The sequence below is a fragment of the Misgurnus anguillicaudatus genome, chromosome 24 (assembly GCF_027580225.2).
Source record: "Misgurnus anguillicaudatus chromosome 24, ASM2758022v2, whole genome shotgun sequence".
NCBI lineage: Eukaryota > Metazoa > Chordata > Actinopteri > Cypriniformes > Cobitidae > Misgurnus > Misgurnus anguillicaudatus.
In genome coordinates, this window is record NC_073360.2 from 31,938,707 (window position 1) to 31,961,227 (window position 22,521).

Sequence of the window (22,521 nt, forward strand, 5' to 3'; positions counted from 1 at the left end):
TTGTTGCAGAGAGAGAGGTGAAGCGATTCCATCGTCCCGTGGCCTCTACAAAGGGGCGCCCCTGTCCAGAGTCCGAACGCCTGACGTTAGCGAGGAAAGGGCAGCGCTCGGCCCGGTGAGACGTTGAGTTATCCCACCCCCATGCCACCGCACAGCCGTCGAGAGGGTACGTCCCCGACGCCACGTAGGGATTACTTACCCCATCGGACGCTCCGCCAAGTCGATACCTGTGGAGAGAAGAGCAGAGAGAGAGTGAATAACCAGAGGAGAGAGCAAAGAAACCTGTACTTACGGTACGCTGTGTCCAGCTGAGAGGTGAGAGCCATTCAAAGCAAAATAACTGTGCTTTTGTGTCCAAGTCGATACCTGCGGAGAGAAGAGCAGAGAGAGAGTGAATAACCTGAGGAGAGAGCAAACAAAACTGTACTTACGGTACGCTGTGTCCAGCTGAGAGGTGAGAGCCATTCAAAGCAAAATAACTGTGCTTTTGTGTCCAAGTCGATACCTGTGGAGAGAAGAGGAGAGAGAGTGAATAATCTGAGGAGAAATCAAGGAAGCCTGTACTTACGGTACGCTAAGCCCAGCCAAGAGGTGAGAACCGTCCAAAGCAGAGTAACTGTGCTTTTGTGTCCAAGACGATGCCTGTGGAAAGAGAAGAAAGAGAGCGAGTGAACGACCTGAAAAAGGAACTGTGTGAAGCCCTGCCAGGGAGATAACGAGAGCCTGAAGAGGCCGTTGTTTTAAGTTCCCCTTCCTCTCTCCCCTATTTATTTTATTTTAAGTAATTTAAATAAAGAGTATTTTAATATTATGCTTACTGTGTGTGTCTGGTCATTGGGGTGGCTTTGGGAACCTCCTCGAGGTGGAGAAAGGGGCGTGACCTTATTAACATCTGGGTCCACCCCTACCTGTGACATAAACGTTGGGTGAGAAACCATTGTGTTCGAGGAAGAAAGGAGAATCCTAGTCTTGTGTATAACTTACAGCACGACTTTGAGGAAGAAAAGCGGAAGTCTTAGTAACCCGTGAAATACTCACCTCCTTGTACAGCAAGGAATCCCACCACGTTGAACTGCCCTCGTCGGCCAGGAAGTGTCCATTTGAACCCACCGCAGAGACCCTAAAGGGGCGAGAGAGAGAAGAGCATCAGACACATAGAGGACGACAGAGGGTTGGGTGCACCCCCGTCGACCCCTGCAGTATCCAGTGTCAGGTAGCGATTATTTCCTGGATCAAACCACTAATTGTGTCTCTCATATTCTGCCTCCAGGAGAAGTGGAGGGCACCACGGGTTCAAGAAGGCCATAGTAAATGAGCCCCGTCCCCTCGCCCTACACGGAATCCATTCCTGGAGGCTAGAAGCCAGTTTTAATTTACCCTTTTTCCCCTTCCCCCTAGTATTTTAAATAATTTAAATAAAGTTATTTTTAATTATACCTGCATACTCTGTCTGTCTGGTCATTGGGGTGGCTTTGGGACCTCCTCGAGGTGGAAACTAGGAAGGGGCGTGGCTTGTTACAGTCTGTGGTGCGCCCCGACCTGTGACAAACATATATACTTTCACACATTTTGGTTTTATTATCACCACAAGTTGCTGTGTGTGGTTGTTAAATAAAGTGTCTTGTGTTTATGCTCAAATAGGCTCATTGATATGTTAATACTATTATGGTGTTTTCTGGGTCAAAGAGGGAAAACTCTTGAATGTCTTGAAAGAAACTAATGCATTTTGTGATGTAGATTACCTACACTTTAAAAAATGATTCTATAAATCGAGGTGATGGGGGGGCCTACAAAACCTCTCAGCCCCAGGGCCTCACATTAGGTTAAGGCGGCCCTGGGTGGGTCAATTTGCCAACACAGATCCATTTAAACAAATCCACTGAAAACTAGCAGGTGGATTACTGTCACAGAAGCAGATCAGTTCAACAGATGTGTTCTCTTTCACCAACGAGTTACTCTTCACATTTACATTATATGGAGGATCTGAGTGAGATAAAATACTGACAAGAGTTAGTTAGTGTTTCACTGAGATGTCAACTTTCACAACATCACAACTTTCTGAGTAATCCCATGTATCCCATATAGCCTATAAGTTAATGTCTCAATTACGTATGTAACCCCAGAGACGTATAATAAGAGTTACGAAACGCTTTGATCTCGCCGCCGCGCGGTCACGTGATTCATGTAGCCTTCTACAGTTCCAAACCAAGCAGGGCTGTCAATCTGTTTGCATAGGTTTTCAGCTATATTAGGTAAATATTAGCTTGTAACGTGAATTGATCACTATACTTACTATGTTTATAAAGTTTTTTACTAGGGAGTGATAGAAATACAGTAAATCAGTTAATAAAGATAAACAGTTGATGGTGACCCAAAGATAACTGTGGTTATCTATACCAACTACAGCAACACAGTTTATCTTTTATTTTTGTAGCAAAAATGTGGCTATATAAATGGCTGATCAATCTGCTAAAAACATAATTCCTACACTTTTACTATATTAAAATCACAAAAAAGATCGCCAACGCAGTTATTTGTAACAGTGAAGCTTAACAGAAACACACTAAATTCATATTTAATTGTATTTATAGTACACATTAAATGTTAATATAATTATACATGATTTTTGAGGATATATCACTCGTATTACTTGCCAAACACAATGAAACACATAGCAGCATTGTGAAGCAGTGTGACTTTCTTATAAGGCATTTAGCTTGTCGCTGTTGCCCCCTAGTGTTACTCGTAATATATAAAAAAGATAAGTATAAAGTAGATGGCCACCAGTAATAAAATATTAAACCATTAAATCTATATTATTCACACATTATACACAACTCATTTAAATATAAAAATTTTACTAGTTATTATTAACGATAATCATTACCTACAGCAGAGTTCATAAAATATCTCTGTTGACTATATTCATAAAAAATGTCTGAAAATGTAAAGAGAAACGGTAATTTAATCGATTTGAAATGAATGGGCTTCAGTGCTGCTTTTGTAACTATGCGTCACTCCATGACACGCTGTTACTTCCGCATTCCATTCTTACAACGGACGTCTATGTGAGTGTCGTAACTCTCTTATTATACGACTCTGTGTAACCCTCGTTCCCTGGTGGAAGGGAATGGAGACGTCACATCATGACCGACGTATTGGGAACTTTCTTAGAGACACCAATATGCTTCAAGCACCTTACAAAGAGCCAATGAATGCTGGCATGCAATATTTGCATCTAATGCCCAGTCAACTCAGCAGTGGTACACTCTAAAAACAAACGGCGCTATATAGCACCAGAAGTGGTTCTTTGCTCGTAATCATAGAAGAACCGTTTTTAGTGCCATATAGCACCGGTGAAGCAACAGTGAAGCACCTGTGTAGAACCATATAGTGCTATGTAGAACCAAATGTGGTGCTATAGTGGTGCTATATGACCCCTATATGGTTCTACACAGGTGCTTCACCGGTGCTATATGGCACTAAAAACGGTTCTTCTATGGTTACGATTCAAATCAACAGTTTTGGTGCTATATAGCACCGTTTGTTTTTTTAGAGTGTACCGCAGACCGTGGCGATGGGACGTGACGTCTACGTTCCCTTCCTTCAGGGAACAAGGGTTACATAAGCAGCAAAGACGCCTTTCATTCTGTCACTACGCCACGGGTGCTGCCCCTCCTAGTGCCCTGCATAAACCTTTCACCCCTAGTTTTTAGAGTAGGCGGATGGGTTTTATGCAGAGAGGCCGGTCACTGCTTTTTGAACCCACTAAAGTAACCTTAGATAAAAGTGGGGAGCGTACCTACCTGGGCGGTAGTTGGGAAAGCTGCGGAGCCACATCTCTTTGAGGTCTCTTAGGTGGTGATTATAATATAGAATAACCACAGAGGGTTTTACTACTAATGAGACTACACATGTATAGAGACTGCAGAGAGACCTCTGCTGAGGGGAAAAATTAGGGTTAGTCTTTACTCCACTGATTGCAAGCTGAAACACGAGCAGGGGCTCTCATTGTTTCTACCGTTTTGAGGTGAGAACATGGAAGGAAATTGGCTTTACACAAACATTATAAACCTAGTAAATGTGTAAGGTGTTGCCCAGCCTGCAGCTCTACATATGTCTTACAGCGAGGAACCGTGAGCCAATGCCCAAGAGGATGCTATGCTTCTCGTGGAGTGTGCCTTTAAGTTAAACGGGCATGGCGTGCATTAGTGTTGGGCGATATGCCCTATTTTTTTAGATCGTCCTATCGTCAGCCTGTGAGATCGGCGATACACGATATTATCGGGGGGCGGGGCAGTAGTTTACTCATTTTTTTATTTGTTAATTTTTTACTCATTATAACAAGTCACTTGATGGGTGGACAAAAAAAGAACAAGAGCAACGCCGTAATGACCGCAACCTTCTTAAAACTGATGCCATTAATGTGAGCGCGTCATTAAAACCCTAACCATGATTACTTAACTGTAAAAACATGCATCTTACACACACACACACGTGCGCGCACATACAAACAATTCAATGCATTTGTTTAGTGCTGTTGCAGAAGACTAAACGTGTCAAGCAGTGGTGCTCTCATGAGGTGCCTTTTTAAACGCATCAGTCCAGCGGAACGCGATCATATTTTAAACACAATCATATTTTAAACACGAGGGACGTGTTGCTACAACTCCTTGAAATGCATATCATAAACAGGATTAATGCATGGTGATCTGACTTCGGACCGAGCACAGCTCCCTGCAAGTCCGCGAGAGTGAGAGAGGCGCCAATATGCAGCGGGTCATATTTTAAACAAAAAGTAAAGTTTGCCTCAGCTCGCATGAAACGCATTAAGCTGAACAAATACATAAGGATTACTACTTTAGTTTATGTTTAGACTTCGGACAGACACGAGAGCACGTGCACGTAGAAGGTAGAAGGAGACCAAGACGCGCGCATTAAGTGCAGGTACGTGCAAGAAGGAATTCTCTCTTTACAAGCTCTCAGCGTAAAGTGAAGCCCACAAGCCCTCATGTGAGGAAAAGCATGCATTGTGGGTGTTAATATCAAACTATGATGATAATAATAATAATAATAACCATTCGCCAACTATCGTCATGACTATCGCCATGAAAGCCTGCCATTGTCGATATGTCTGAAGATCGTCGATACACGATACTATCGTCTACCGGCACAACCCTAGCGTGCATTGCTTCTGATAGGAAGCTTTTGTTTTTGTTTTTAATTTTTCCTTACCAGTCAAGCAAGTTTAAATTAATTGTCATTTTTAAGTTGATCAAAGTTAAATATTTAAGTGAAAGAATTTTTTCAATGTATGGCATTTCCGCACTGTGTCTTTGTATGCAACACTTTCATCATCCTCTTCATCTGTTATCCATTTGCTCTTTTACTAAAGAAACTCTTAGCCTCATAAAAGTCATCATCCATAAGAGCTCTTATAAGTTTTAACTTTTATCTTTACAATCTCCTCTTTAATTCTCATTAGGGGATATGCCTTAGAATTTTGTTGCTAGTAGCAACTCTTTGCACCAAAAATGTTCATGAATACGGGCCCTTACATAAAAAGGGTAAACAAATCAAAATAACCTCCTATAGAGTCACCTTGATATTAGTTTTCTTGATGTTGTGCTGTGTATATTTAATTTACTGCATATATTCACATCGCCCTCTATAGCATCCTAAATGTACATAATAGGTACATTTACATATAACATCTATAGTAATATCTGTAGTAATATAAAGTAAATCCTAAAAGGTAGTTTGTTTGAATGGGGGAAAGTATCTGTTAAAGTTACAGTAATAATTGTCATACAATTTATTATTAAAATTGCACATTGTTCTGGTTGCTTTTTGCCCATTTTATCATCCATCAGAATCAGTCAACTGGTCATTTCTGCTGAAGAAGTTTTTAATGTCTCATTTATGTCCGTAGCACAAATTCATTGTGATGCATTTACAAGTAGACAATTACAAACATACACTTTTAATGCATTGTGAATAAAGACATAATTATACATGTTTAGTAAAGCTTATGAAATATTAATATTTTACCTTGTCATAGCATTTAAACATAAGGCTAAGTGTAAAATGTGTACTTCCACATTTTAAAAAACCCTGATTTAAGCCAAACTCATACACATTTCTGCCCTAGTAACCAAAATCACATAATTTCAAGAAAACCTCAAAATGCAAAAAAAAAAACAAACATGATAGTCAAAACCAATGTGTGTTTCATTGTGGCCACTTCGCGGTCCTGATTCTTACCATTTTAACAGGATGTTGATTAGATGACTCACAATACAATGGTTACCTCTCTCACGAGTTCACACTTATATGGCAAACATATCATGCAAAAAACAAACCTCAAACTTTAGTCTTAACTGAGAAGTTATTTATATTGTGTTTATTTAATGTATGCACAATAAATGCCTAAATGTTACTCCAGCTCATATGTTACTATTAGATTAAAATTTCAAAGGTCATAATGATAAAATGATAAAAAAGTAGGCCTTGCCGTCTTTGTCCTAGCTTAATTTATAGCCTGTCTGGGAAACCAGCCCATAGAGTTCAAGGGCAATGAGGAACATATATGTTGGTAACGGGTAAGCATACACATTTTGACGGCTGGGCAAACACACGCTAAAACGAAGGCTAGCAAACCGAAACAACATCTAAAAAACTACAGCACAAAATCGAAATATATTTTACATGCTTTGTAGTAATGTTAGCTTACTGCCCAACAGGATGAAAGCCAACTCCGGATTCGTTTTTTAAACCCAAAACAAAGCGGAGGTTTCTCCATAATTCAAATGCCCTGCCGATGTTAATCCGTGTTTTTGTCCGTGTTGAAGTTGATCCGATTCACGTTTGGCCTTACGAGCTTTAAGCAAACAATATGTGAAGTTTGTATTGAAGTCTGTTGTGCTGGGAGCAGGTCGTTTCAGTCTGTTATCAGACATGTTGCAGTGTCGTCGCTGTTGAGCGCAAAGTCAGTAGACTAGGTGAGAGGCTCGGGAGCGCACATGCAGGTAACGTCACTGGATTTTGCGCCAAATCCGACCCGGTACTTTAACATCAGAGGTAATAGCAAAACCCGCAAAGTGGATAATTTTAATGTGAGATTACAACCCCTTCACACACAGGCAATTGAAAAGGGATTAGTTTAAGTAAAAACAATACGTACAGCTTCTTTAATACATTGGTTATAAAAATCCTGTTTGTCAGCACTTCTATTTTGAGCATTTTTTGAAAGACAACAAACCCAAACTAAACTTCTGCAGCTCTTACAGCCTATGGTCTATATTTATAATTCTGTTTTTTTAACTAGACATTTGATATATTGTTGCCCAATAGTCATAACATCTCAGAGTAGTATAGGAACAGAGTAAATCAAGGAAATATATACATGAAATGACTTCCGATTTTTTAAAAATAATATTCACTTAGCAAAAAATTTATGAAATTGTCATGTAAGACTGGGGACACAACATGTAGAAAAGGTAGAATTATAGCAGCCTCTGCTGGACACTTGTTCTCCGGGTATCACACACACTCATATAGAGGCACCGTTCACGTGCTGGTCACGGAAATTTCCACAGCGATCATGCATCAGTCGCGTGAGCGAGTGGCCAATCAGAGCGCAGTATCAATCTGATGATGCTGAGGAGAACTTTAGTTTCGTAAGATGTAAAGTGTTTATTGTGTGTCCTAGGCTAAGTTCATCCAGTGTTGTGTGCGTCTGTAACTAAAAGTAAGTGTTGTTAATATTATTGGTTGTTATCAATATTATCTATGATTAGTTGCAGTTAGTAGTTATTGATATTATGATGAAGCGCGGAAGATTTGCGGCTCCGCGTAAGCGGTTGTTTATGTGAATATAATCGCTTAAACCCAAATATGTTTATTGCTAGTAATGCTAAGTATTCAATACTTTAACTGGAGGATATATATTTGAGCTCAAGGTAGCGTCAGAGTTCGGTATACGAACGTACAATTTCCTTTATTCTCCATATAGAAGATTGAATTAACTATTAGCAATAAACTCTACTTATTCAGTTTCATGCATTTGTATAGTAATAGTTGTTTGTGTGAAAGTGCATTTGTTTAGTTTACTGAGATTGGAAGTTGAAGTACACATAGTTAAATATTTATAAATTAAATCATGTAGATTGCAGTGGTCTATTATTAATCATGTTATTGTTATATTCTCTGTGGCTATATATTATATGCATACATATGTTTCTGATATTAATCTAGCATTTCACTTATTTCCCTCTTTGTTTAGACCACACACACACACATCCTCACACATAGACAAACATGCAAGAATGATAATTCACCTGTATCCATGCAACCTTTATTGGATATTAAAGTTTTGAACTGGGGTTCCTGACTGTGTTCTTACCGACACTCCATGGCGACAATAAAATCCACTTAAAACCAGTCCAACTTCACTACACAAATGTAAACTGAATGTCCAAAAAAATTTGTTTTTTGTGAGCTTTAATTTAAAAAAGTGCAGGCGTCCTTTTAAAAAAAGTGCACCTGTACTGTGTGTGCAAATGCTCTCTATTTCCTTTGTATAATTGTTTGTAGTAGAGTGTCCTGTCTAAATATTTTCACGCGCATGCGCTGTTGTACGCGGACTATACGCGCACTGTCCGCATGGTCTCAAATTTGGGCTGCACCCTTCTGGCCGCGGACCCTCCTGATGACGAAAATGACGTCATGCGGACGGCGCGCATACGCGGACGTCCCTAGTATATTTTGGCTTCAGGCTGTACTGAGTCATGGCACCAGTCTGAGTGCAGGGGTCGGTGTTCTGCTGGCACCTGAATAACAAGAGAACCTTTATGGGTTTATATACTCAAAAAGCAGATAGAAAACAATAACACTGTAAAAAGTTATGTTGGATTAAAAAATGTGTTGAAAATGTTTAAATATTTTATGTGTTACCAAATATTTTATGTGTTATTTTTTATGTTCACCTTTACTTTTTCACTTATAGAGAAAATGGAAGTTAAAAAAATGATGTTTTTTCACTTGTTACAGTGTAGATTAATTAAAATCAAATCTTAATTCTGGCTTTATTATTTTTTGTTACTATAGTTTTTACAAATTTTGAAATAAGTATTTTTCTTTGGCCAAAACTTTGTGTGAGGAAAAAACTAAAAACTCGACACAAAATCTTCGTAAGATCCTCCAGCGACCACTAGGGGTCAGTGTTACACATCAGATAGTACACACATACAGCCTGGTTGTTCACATAAATTAATGGTTTATTGGCTATTGGTTCACAATTACATAAACACAACAGCAACAAAATAATGCAGTTTGGTTGAAAATCTCTAGTATTTGGTATGTGCCACATTTGAATACAGTGTGGATTCAAGCTTGCATTATTTTCATAAATTAAACCGATTATGATTTATGTTTTCCTGCATAATATGAGAATATTCCAAAAAGCATCTTATACACTGTTATAACTCCTTCTGTAACAACACACTAACTCATATAATGTTTTGCCTCCATATCAGTTACAAGAATTGTTTTGCACCTGCTCAGAGACCATACAAGCATTAGAGCCAAATCAGCCTATCACAGCAGCGAATGTGTATTAGTTATAAAAAATAGTTCAAATATAGGCTAAATAAATCAACAGTAGTTAAGGTCAAAACTATTATAAGAAGAGGAAATTAAACGTTTGCCCTCAAACCATAAATGTTGTGCTACCTACACTGATATAGAATTAAGGAACTCAATGCTATGCCTTAATAAAAAAACAAACACTTCAATTTTTCTAACTTATTAGAAATTAATTGCACAAAAAATTCAATAGCCAAGGAAATAAATGGCGTGAGGCACTTTACCTTTCTGATTAATACAAACAGGTTAATCATTTTTTTTATGTGTTAGCATAGACTGCTTCATCTTCATCTTGCCCACATTGCAGGTCTCTGTCGTTACACTGATCAACAAGAAAATAGTGTCATACATCACTGTCATACATCATAGATTCATTAATTCGTTTAAAATTACCCCTCTTAATTATAAAAGTGCTGTGTTAAATGCAATCAGACCTGATCATAGATATTTAATGTCACACTAGGCTATTACTAATGAACAACTGTTTCATAAAGTCAATAAGCGACACTGCTATTCAGCTGTTAGCACGAACTATAATCGCATGCAGCATACACAGCAACACTTCCATTAAAGGCAGGATATCTAATTTGATCGAGAAACATTTTTAACTATGCTGGTTGAAAGTCTCCTCACACGCAATCATCACTATGTTGTCTAAATGTATTTGTATAAATATATTTCATCTTTAAAAAGCATACACTCCAAGTTAATTTTGTACACATTTTTTGTGTTATGCTTCATTTGCCATTTTAACACATTATGTGTTATAATAACGTATAATAAAACACAAGTTGTGTTAAAAGTAATACAAAATGTGTTGTTGCAATAATAACACAGAGATGTGTGGATTCTGGGACAATGGATTTAGTGTGTTGTCCCTAAACTAACACTGATTGTGTTGTTTTCAGTATACCCATTCTTAGAGTGTAGGACCAAAAAATGTTAAACAAATCATTTAACTCGGACCGAACACAATAATTGAAGCCACAAAACGAACAATAATGCATGCTTTTCCATGAGATGGAATCAGCTGCGGAAGGCAAAAAGTCTGAAAGGATTGTTGCAGAGTTTATTTTGGAAAGGTAGTTACGTATGATTTTATTTAGATGGATTCTACTTTGACAGAACATTAGTTGCTAATGTAGTTTGTGTACCTTTACGAATAGTGTAACGATATTTATGTTTTCAAAATTACAAGCACTAACTACTACATCTAAACAACTACTACATGTACACAACCGAAAACGTGTTTTGGAGGAGGTGATTCAAATGGAGATCGTGATTTCACTGCTAGTAGGCTAAAGTTAGCATTTTTCAAGATCAGATACCCTGCCTTTAAAGTGTTAATAAACTTTAAATGAACTGTCGCACTGCTTACAAACAGAATGCACACAAAACTCCTGTATTTTCTGTTTAAAAGAAAAGCATTTGTACCTACCCCCCAGTTCTCATAATCATCATCGTATTGGTTGTTTGTGTAAATGTTTTTCTCTTCTTTGCTGATAACAAAATAAGATACAAAGTATTATTAAATGTGTAAAATAAAATGTGTGAATAAAATAATACATGTGTGTTTTGATACAAACACACTAAACAAAGTGTGAAAAAATATTGTTTTAACGTGCACACCTTTCTAAGCCAGAGTTTGGGGTTGTTTGTTCCTGAGCTCTGCGCCTACTTCAAGATAAATAGGGAAGGGAGTTAAAGAAAGACAGGAAAGAACTGAAGATGAGAGAGGAGAGAGAGAGAGAGAGAGAGAGAGAGAGAGAGAGAGAGCAATGTCTTACCAGTGTCTTTTGGCTACACAAACTGAAATGATCACTAAAGTAACTAAAACAGCAGCTGTGGCAACCAAAATATATATGATCATACCTGTAAAACAAAATCATTTTAAAAAAAATTTAATAAAACAACACAATGTTTATATAAAACATCAACACATTTGAGGATAAAGTCGTACCACGATAAGGCACTTGGATAGTTATTACAGAGTTTCCCTCACTGTTATTGGCAAAGCATTGGATAGTGTCGGGGAAACCCTCCCACCCCTGAAGGGTAAAGTTGGTAAGAAAACCATTTTGTTCAACACTAGAGCTGGGGAAAGTTGTTGAGGGACCAAACCACTTGACTTCACTGGGTGGGTTTGAGTCCACGATACAAACGCAGACCATAGGCTCTGATTTGCAGGAAGACTCCTTAATCTGAGGAGGATTTATGAAAGATAGATAGATAGATAGATAGATAGATAGATAGATAGATAGATAGATAGATAGATAGATAGATAGATAGATAGATAGATAGATAGATAGATAGATAGATAGATAGATAGATAGATAGAATGTGTGTGATCCTACTGTAAAAGTTAACATACTTGTTAGCAGAAATATATTAAAACCTTTTACCAAAATATGAATGACTCATTTTGCACTCACAGGCACATTCATGTGTGAACTGATTGTTCTCTAAAATAAAATTGTTACTTACACAACACATTCATCTTCTGAGGACTGGAGTTGTTTTGTCCCTCTGTGTTACTGGCGGTGCAGGATATGGATTCAGTATATCTGGTCACATGATTCAGTTTATAGGTGGGTCCATTTGCCAACACAGATCCATTTAAACTAATCCACTGGAAACTAGCAGGTGGATTACTGTCACAGGAGCAGATCAGTTCAACAGATGTGTTCTCTTTCACTGGCAAGTTACTCTTCACATCTACATTATATGGAGGATCTGAGTGAGATAAAATATTGATTAAATTCAATTAGGACTTCACCAACTTTCTGAATATCAGTGGCAGCCATTCCGAGGGCCGAAATTCAAAATATGTGTTCATGTGAACCATGTGCCTCATATGTCTTGTCAAAATACTTGTCTGGTGCACACGTGTCCAATTGGTTTGTGATAAAAGAGACGTTCACAAAATACTCGCAAGACACTAACTTAGGAAGTAAACTCTGATTACATATATAGATTAAGCGAGGAAAACGTGAGCATCTCTTTTATCATAAACCCCTTTGAAGCATCTGCAGTAGACTTATATTTATACTTATACATATATTATATAGCACAAGAAACTCTCTGTGGAACAACAATTGAGTCAAATGCCCCAGTTGAGTGTTAACATGTAGAAGTCAAAGTGGATGGACAATCTATAAAGGCTTTGTTGGATATCGGCTCCACAGTCACTATAGTTCATCCTAAGCTCCTAGCAGGAAGTTTTCTCCAAACTTATCTCCCCTTATGACTGTCACAGGTGAACGAGCAGCCATGATGGGCCGCTGTAAGGTGAACCTCAAGGTGGGTGACTACAATACAGTAATGTGGGTCTGGGCTACATTTGCAGAGAAGTGGTCGGTACCAATTTACTGCTACTCTATGTGGCCAAGGCCCCACTCACATTATATGGGCCCTCTGAATTGGAGCTCCGCCACTCAGGCAGTTCCCACCCATCACCAACAGAGTAGCCACTCGAGGCACCAAGTTCCTGTTCTGCACCAGGCCCTTCAACTCTTCAACCTTTTAAATGCTCACCCTAGGGTGTCCATTCAAGATGTGGAAAACTCCACCTCAATACGTACAGCACAAGTTGCCTGGGAAAAAAAGTACTCAGGGCCTGAATGAGTCTAAGAAACAGAAACTTTGGCTATTGTTCAAGTGCCATTATGCCATTTTCTCTATGTTGCCCAGTGATGTTGGTCAGATGCAGTAGGTACAGCACTATATAAACACAAGGAATGCACAGCCCATTAGACAACGGGAAAGATGGTTGCCAGTCTCTAGGCAGTTGGCTGCAGAACACTGCCTGGAAGAGATGAAGGCGTGGGGTGATAGGGCCATCAGAGAGCCCGTAAGCTTCACCTGTTGCATTAGTCCAGCAGAAAGGCGGCCGTTGGCGTTAGGGCTGTCACGGTTATGAAATTTGGCTGACGGTTAATTGCCTAATAAATTGTGACGGTTATGGTGATTAATTGTCTGTTTTATTGCATTGACATTTAATTCTCATATATTGAATATTAGAATATTATACAGATATATTGATATCTGAAATCATCGTGATGAGGTCAAATAATCGCGATTAGACCATTATTTAGTAATTGTGACAGCCCTAGTTGCCGTTTCTGCGTCTATTTTAGGCGGCTTAATGAAGTGACCATTAAGGACTCCTATCCTCTCCCATGGGTTGCGAGTCTCTGGGTCATATTGAGTTGTGCTTGGTATATCTTGATGACATTTTGGTACATGGGGAAGATTTTAACTTTGCTCTGAGTGCCCTTGATCTTGTTATGACCAGGATAGCTCAGGCAGTCTAAAGTTACATCCAGAAAAGTGCCAGCTTATGCAAAAAGCTGTCACTTTCTTGGGCCACTATGTGAGCTACATTGGAGTAGCTATGGATGACCAGAAGACTGTAGCTGTTTGCAACTGACCAGTTTCATTCAGTCTCAGGCAGTTACAAGCTTTCTTCGGGCTTGCATCATATTACCGGAAATTTGTGTCTGGATTTGCTACTATAACCGCTCCCTTCATCAGTTGACTAAGGCGGCACAGTATTTTTCAACAACAGGCTTTTCATTGTCTGAAGGAGGCTTAGTGTCATGCGCAAGTGCTGGCAGCTCCAGACCTCAGATTGACATTTATTTTGGATACAGATGCCAGTATTGTTGGCTTGGGGGTTGTCCTCTCCCAGGAGGGTGAAAAGGGAGAGAGAGTTATTGCCTACTACAGTAGAGAATTCAATCAGGCAGAGCGCAACTACTATGTAACCCAAAGATAACTTTTGGCCATGGTTGAGGCAGTAACCCACTTCAGGGATCATATAGGTGGGCTCCTTTTCGTGATCTGAACAGATCACGCTTCATTACATTGGCTGCTGTCTTTCAATCAGGAGGCAAGGACTGTGGCTGACATTCTCTTTGAAAGCATGTTTGCTCGCTTCAGGGTTCCAGCTGAGGTGCATACAGACAACTGAGTATACGCAAGACAAGGACTATTTCTCTACACCACCAAAGTGATGGGCTTGTAGAGAGGTACAATTGAACCCTTGCCACACAGCTGGCCTTGTGCGTGAGTCGAGAGCAGAGGGATTGGGATCTTCAGGTGCCATTGGTTATGCTTGCTACCCGGAGTGGCGTGCAGGAGACGACCGGCTGCACACCCGCACTCCTGATGCTGGGCAGAGTGCTGAGGACTCCATCGTCACTGATAATGGCTCAACCACCAAATGCACTGGCCACGCCGCTGAGGTTGAAGTATGCTCATCAGCTACAAGTTTGGCTGCATATAACCACCAATGTGTACTGTGTTAGATAAAGACCGGGAAGAAAGACTGTGGTATTGCACTGGGACTGGTTGGCTCAGACCAAGGAGAACAGTAACCCTTTCGGGGCTGCAGTCAATGGCAGACTGTTGGGGCAACTCACCCTAGGCACATGGGAGCTGAACACACAGCGCCAGACAACGGGTGGGGAACCTCAGTATGCAGTAAAGAGGGTGACTCCCTGATTCAGAGTCCTGGGCAGACTATAGACACCTTCGAAGGAGCTGAACATGCAGCGCTGGGGGGGTCTGGTGCTCCTCTGGGATAGTCTGGAATCAGGGGCATCTAAAGATTCAACCATGAGCAAGGATTGTCACATGGGTGAAAGAAGGCAGAGGAGATAACAACCACTTCCTTGGGAGCTGTGCTGCCTACCTACCTCCCATGTGGCCCTGAGAAGTGAAGGGAGGTCCACGGCTTCAGTCAAGGGAAGTGCTTCAAGTGCCACAATGTTTTACAGATTCCACCCTTTTCTCTGAGATGAGGAAACCTAAGGTGGGGGGGGGCAGTGTGGTGAGGACGTTAGTTGCTCTTGATAAAAATGTGTTAATGTTTTGTGGAAGTAATGTTTAGAGGGGTTAATAACTGCACTCTTTTGTGCATTTTGGTTTTGGTTTGCATGTGTGAGAGTTAAGGACACCTTCTAATACCTGTCTGGACAAATACATACAATAAACCAACAATCCCGTTTGGGTTTTGTGTGAAAGCTATCCTGTCTCCTGCACGTTCTTCTGGGAAAAATACAGGCCGCCACAATTTATTATAAATATTTCATAATATTTGTTCATGTTTTGTATATTACTTTGTTGAAAGAGATGCAGATTCAAAATAAACAGTTAATGGTAATATATATAGAGAGAATATAAATGTATGCATATGGAGGGAGGGGACACTACAAATGTGGTTCCTTTAGGGCGCTATATTAATCTAGGCATGCCTAAAATATATATAACTTTACATATTTCTATGTATAACAAGTATAGTTGACTGCACTTTACAGTAATGCTGAATGTATGAACCTGATGAGAAACATTTTCAATTCAAATGTATTTGTACATATAGCAACTTTTACAATAAACCTTGTTTCACAAGGATACTGCCTTATAAACCCCCAAGAGCACTGTAATAAGGAAAACACACTAAAGATACAAAGCAACTACAACAATACTAGAATATATGTGGCAAGAAATGAAAGATAAATACCTAATAAATTAAAGGGCAATGAAGCTGTTGGTTTTAATGTTTTATACTGTTGTCTGAGGTCTAATTATGATGTTCATGTGTTTTTTTACATCCAAAAACATTAAAAGCAATAGTAATAGGGTATTTTGTAACATGGTTCTGATGCTGTCTGGAGAAATGGTTTAGTTGAAGGGGCAGGCCGCATTGAAGACCTGGACGTAAACGCCCACTGGTATGATTGAATAGCTTCAATCCCTGTCATTACATGTGGGGAATTGTTTTGAAAACATTAATGTGTTAAAATAGCAGCGAACACATATATATTCGAACCATAAAAGCTTCTGGGTGCTAGAGATAATACACATAAATGACAATGTGTATGGTGAAGTAGAAACAAAACTTCAAACCCAAAGTGACTAAATTATTGTATACTACACAGTAAGCGCACAACAGAATCTAAATCACTGCTGGTAAGTCCTTATCACAATCTTTTTATATTATTATTGTTATATTATAGTTGTATTGTTAAGTGTTGCACCTTTATCGTTTAATGTTTTTAGTACATTAAAACAGTCACACATACGCGTTTAGACACAGATGTTACAACCAGGACATATCAAGCGATCTCTAACAAAGCAATAGTGAACCGTAGTAACTTACTAAAATGTTTTACTCATATTAGACTGCTGTGCCATTGCTGTCAGATCCAATATGGATGGTACAACATTGTTTTTAATCACAGTCTCTCTGCAAATCCAGCATTGACTTTTACAAATAAATCTGTACACAATGAAGAAGAAAACAAACACTCCCCATGCGAGCTGAAACTTCTTTAAAACAAACTTCAACAACGCATTCGTTAGTTTCTGAGAGAAGGTAATAAAGCAGCTGTGTTCTTTCACTGAACACTCCATTTTCATGGGTACTCATAAAAGATCACCACGTCAAAAGAAAATAATCTCAGAAAAATATCTTAAAAGTCATTTTGGTTACATTTGGCAATAAAGAGATGTTTACTGATTGAGACACTGCATGCGGTTTCCTTTGCCCCTGGCCCCAACAAGTCCTTGTAGTTTGAATTTGAAGGTGGGGCTAAAAATCTACACAACGTCACACATTGGCACATGCCTGAACCAAATGTTTTCTTGGCTTGGTTATATTTCAGTAATGAGGATTTTTCTGTTCTTAAACTTGCAGGATGTTCATTTAAGTTTGATGACAAGATCTTATATACCAAAATATCAAGTTAATATAGATTCTTTGGTTCACCACTCATTTAATAAAAATTGTTAAAATATTTTTTTCCTTTAGAATCCCCTAATTTAAAACCCCTGGTCTGTAACATGTGAACTGTGTAAATCCTTTCTTACTGTTTGTAAAATGGAATAAACAAAGGAAAAAACTTTTCTCATGCTTACATTTAACTTTAAGTGTTTTGGTGCTGGTCGCTTTTTTCCCACCACTGAACTCTGCAGAGCAGATGAGAGGTTTATTATGATCTTCTCTGGAGGGTGTGAAGATCAGAGATGATGTTAATCTCCATTGACCGTGGTCTTGTGGCTGCCTTTGACTTGTGAGCGTGCCTTCATGGTTCCAGGTGAGACAGGGCGGGTCAGACGGGCAGGAATGTGACACGATACAGGTAGCGGTCATCTCTCTTTGTGACATCACTTCCTCCTTCATTGAGATGCTGGGTTGTTCAGGTGAATCTGGTAAATCATTTTTAATATTTAAAATGTCAGTTTGTGCACTATTTTTTATACAAATTAAAGCTGCAATCCGTAACTTTTTTCCGTAATCCTAAAAATCAGTTATTAATCAAATATATAAAAATCTGTGTATAAAACTTTAATCTTGCAATTATTTAGTAAAAAAGTGACTTGCAATTTTATTTTTCCGGCCGAGATGGAGATAAAGATGTGAAAGTTAAGGATTGCTAGTTTAATTTAAATGTGATGTTAAACATGTCAATAAGTTAAATTACCAACTGACATTTTTATGTGACAAATATACTCGTACCTTTCACTGTAATAGAAACTTTACGGTTCTCGTATGAGTACTGGTTTAAATATTTGATCTCGATGCGAAACATGTACGAACCAGCATCGCTGTGTTGTAAAGAGTTGATTTTCAAAGTGCAGTTTGTATGATGCAGATCACCAAGAAGAGTAGAGCGACTCTTAAAATTTTCAATGATTTTGGAAGTCTCTTTGTGGTAGATTACAGATCCATCTTTGTACCAGATTCCTGTAAATTCGTTGTATATCTTTCCATTTGAAGGGTAGTTGAACTTACAAGGGATCACCACACATGATCCAGACAGACCCACTACTGAATTTGGTATTTCAGCATCCCAAGAGTCAACACCAGCAGATGATGCTGAAAAGAAACTCAGATTTACATTCATGCATTAGACTCTTTCTACAAAGTCCACTCACTACTTTACCAAGTGAATTACAGGAACACTAGTGTTTAGATTGTTTAGTTAGAAATGAATGCCTTTTCCACAACGCCAGCTTTATTGGTTATCTGATTAGAAGGATCACATTTAAACTAGAGTGTCAAACCTGACATGTTTTAACTTACTTAATAAATAAAAAGGTAAATCTCATAGACATACTTTATTTTACTAACCTCTTAGGTAGAGAACGAATGCAAAAAAACTGTTTAGGAAAACCACCATCTTTATATCAGAATAGAGCACCTGGAAACGTAAGGGGATTTTGTCAATTTAATGGGTCAAAAAGGGACAAGCCCAACCTGTTGTAATTAAAATGCTATCCTATCCTATGTTTTAAAACATTTTCTGGGTTAATTTAACGCAATGGCTGGGCTCTTCTCGTTTTGACCCAACGCTGGGTTGAACATAACCCAGCATTTTCTTTCTTTCTTTATTTATTAGTGTACTGAAACAGCACATAATAAATATCTATAACAATTCTGTAACCCAGTCTTTTCAAACTTACAGTCCCAAATGACCACTGAGTATTATTTTTAACAAAAAGTGTGAATATTTTAAGTAACTGTTATAATTTTACAGTTTGGACCAAAACATTTGCAGTGCATTAGTAGTAAGTCAAAAAAAGTAAGTGGTTGCAGTAAAATAAGTAAATAAATCTTAGCATTGCTGTCACATACCTTACAGTGTGTCCTTAAACCGTGTTCAAGCTGATATGCAGAAGACGTAGAGCTAAAGATAAATAGTTCCTTTCTGCCGCAGCATGACATTGTCTTGTTAAATCAAAAGCACTTCCTATTATCTGCTACTAGTGACTCTCATAGACTCTGCAGTGTGTAACAGCCAAAATAATATATATGTAGCACGTTATTGTGTGGTATTCCCCTTTAAGAGACATTTCACTGAAGTCACGTGTTATGTCTTGACGATGTGAGAACCATAATATTCTTATTTGTGCATCCTCGATTCCTTTCCTCACTGCCTGTTATTACCCAGTAACTAGTATGTACCACTGGTAAGTACAGTAATGATACCAAGTAATTACCATGTAGATACCTAAAAGTAGGTACCACACATTTGTCGGTAAGTAGAACTTATTTACCATCTCTGTATAAGGTAAGTGTCATTGTCTTGTCAGACTTCTGTGCTAGATTAAGGCCTGAGTGCACACGACAGGACCACGGCAGCACCATGCTCTGTGTGGGGACATGCGGAAGCCACACATACAATATGACTCCACATGTCCCCACACAGAACATAATACTGTCATGGTCCTGTCAGATGCACTCAGACCTTAATCTAGCACAGAAGTCTGACAAGACCATGACAGTAAGTACACGTACTGTAAAATAAAGTGCAGACTCCTATCTTCTTGTTCCTCGCAGTGCAATTAAAGAATTGAGATGTCTTACAAGATGGCAAAGCTCGATCGATTTCCGGGTCGTATGATGTAGGACATAGGAGCGAGGAAATGAGGATGCATATTGAGAAGCAGGGTGCATCTACTAACTAGATGCAAGAACACAAAATGGACCAAAGTTATGATTACCATGAATATAATTTCCAGAATGTTAACCTACTCTCTAAGCTAAGTTTAATGACTTCTTTAGCCAACATTAGTTAACATGTTAGCTAACGCTAGCTACATTAGCTGCTGTTGTGTTGGGACATTCAGCTGCCCAACTTTATTTTTCGTCCGTTTACGACAAAGTCGAACACAGTGCCCTAACGATCAACTTCAAATAATTTGTTTTCATCTTTTATGTAGCATTTTATGAACGGAAAACCTACCCCTGAGTTTCCCAATCCTGTAAATGATGTGCAATGTTATTATATTATAAATTTATTTATTATATTATCTGTTGAAATATGAAATTAAAATGAAAAAATGTAATTTGTTTAGGAATATTGTGGTATTTTTACAAATGGCTTATTTGAGCTTCATTATATATATATATATATATATGCTTCATTATTGATATATATATATATATATATATATATGCTTCATTATTGATATATATTTATATATATATATATATATATATATATATATATATATATATATATATATATATATATATATATATATATATATATATATATGCCCTCGTAATTTTTAATCAAAAACCCAAATCTCCTCCCCACCTCAAAAATCTGTCTTTACTTTCAGTCATATGGTATGGCAGGTGGGCGGGGTCCAGGAAAAGATTGCAGCGATTACTAATGAGCAACATGCCCGATCGTGGTTCACTTTGGCGCAGGCGTGGAACGTGCAAATGTGATTGCAAATCGCGCCAGAGCGTGTTTCAAAAGGAGAGACATCAATTGCGCAACCATTCACCTTTCCTTAACTTCATAGAAACCTTCTGATACGTGCAGCAGGGTTACATGAATGTCTGAGCTGCACACGCAACAGACAAAGTAAGCAATATTATTAGGGTGACCAGATGTCCCCCGAAAATTTTGGGACAGTCCCGAAATCTAAGCTGCTGTCCCGAATCCTGCTCTAATTGTCCCGAAAATTATACTAAAGCAAATCTTGAGTAGTTATTGTTTGATAAAACATGAGCGAGGAGGTTGAGTCATTGGGTGCAGCATCTTGGTTGTTTTTTATATATACTGTAGGCGCGCATTAAGTTATGCACTGATAAGCACTGATTATGTTGATCAGAAATGAATGAATACATAATTTACATTTACAAGTTAGTATAAAAACAAGACAATTTAAGTGGTTCTGCTTTTATTAATCACAAATTACTGAATGACTGAAAATGCAGCGAATACACTCTCGCTGATGCAGGGATGTTTTGAAAAGTAAAAGTTTTTCTCCTGATTGCGGCAGGCAAACCACGCAATCCGGTGTCTTTTCGTTGTTCAGTTTCCTCCCTGAACGATCGTGTGACCTGCTATGGCAGTACTGACCAAACATACCGAAGTTTATTAAAATCTCGCACAGATTTTTATTAAAAAGCACAGTGTGAGTGCGTGCTTCTGGGGAGTAAGGAGGGGGGACAATCACGCTTGGGCATGGTTTGGATAGTGTGAGTGCCCCTTTAGTTCGCTTTGTGGACTTTGGCTGAGCCTTCAAATACAGAGTCTTGCATTCAAAATCCATGGCCTTAGAATGATCCAGACACCGAATTAGGATGCTTCCATACAGTAGATGTTGCTCTTCTCTATGGTCGCGTACACACTGCATATTAATTCGGTTGTCACTTTTAATGCTTAATCCTGTTCTGTACACACACACTTCAGTAATTTACGGGACTGACAACCGCATTCTACAACCGAATTAACTTCCGCAAAATGCAGGTAAGTTAGTGACAACCGCATTTACAGAAACTCTGCCTAGTGTGTACATAACCGTGTATAAAAAAGTGTTTAAACGTGCATCATAAACAGGTGATTCTCACGAAAACTTGGTTTTAAAAATGTCAAGCATGAAAATGTAAAAATTGCTTAAATTTACTTTTTTCCCACCAGACATTGAAAAACAAAGTCTGGAGTAAATGGGAACATTAATTTAAAAACTTTTACTTATCATTTAACACTCTTTGTAACATAATTTAAAAAATTAGTCCTAAAAAAAATCTCATTACCGCAACAGTCAGAAAACATCAACACTGACATATTTTCAAAATGACATGACAAACCTAAAAGAACATAATTCGGAGATTCTGCACATGCATTTAAAATCAAAGTATTATGTTTCTATTAATTAAATTAACATTTAATAAGCATCTGTTGCGGTAATGATAATCAAAATGTCGTGTAAGCATTCTGACAAGACAATATTTCAAATTAACTGTAAAAAAATGATCTTACCTGGTAGCCATCTTGAAGTAACTGGTCCATGTGCTTGGTCACTCAAAATCAAACACTATTAAAATTCTGTATGTGTGCTTAAACTGTT

At 38.4% G+C, this 22,521-nt stretch overlaps 1 protein-coding gene across 1 annotated transcript in view; it reads right to left on the reverse strand.

Annotated features, from left to right (window-relative positions):
- Positions 1 to 19,662, reverse strand: part of LOC129438917 (sialic acid-binding Ig-like lectin 14) — a 52,628-nt gene extending 32,966 nt beyond the window's left edge. The window contains exons 1-5 of the mRNA XM_073863363.1: positions 19,286 to 19,662; positions 18,782 to 18,851; positions 18,167 to 18,526; positions 17,566 to 17,856; positions 12,130 to 12,378 (exon numbers count right to left, since the gene is read on the reverse strand). Coding sequence (XP_073719464.1) covers positions 12,130 to 12,378; positions 17,566 to 17,856; positions 18,167 to 18,526; positions 18,782 to 18,851; positions 19,286 to 19,375 — 1,060 coding nt within the window. The 5' untranslated portion in view covers positions 19,376 to 19,662. The remainder of the gene's footprint in view (positions 1 to 12,129; positions 12,379 to 17,565; positions 17,857 to 18,166; positions 18,527 to 18,781; positions 18,852 to 19,285) is intronic.
- Between the last annotated feature and the right edge of the window lie 2,859 nt (positions 19,663 to 22,521).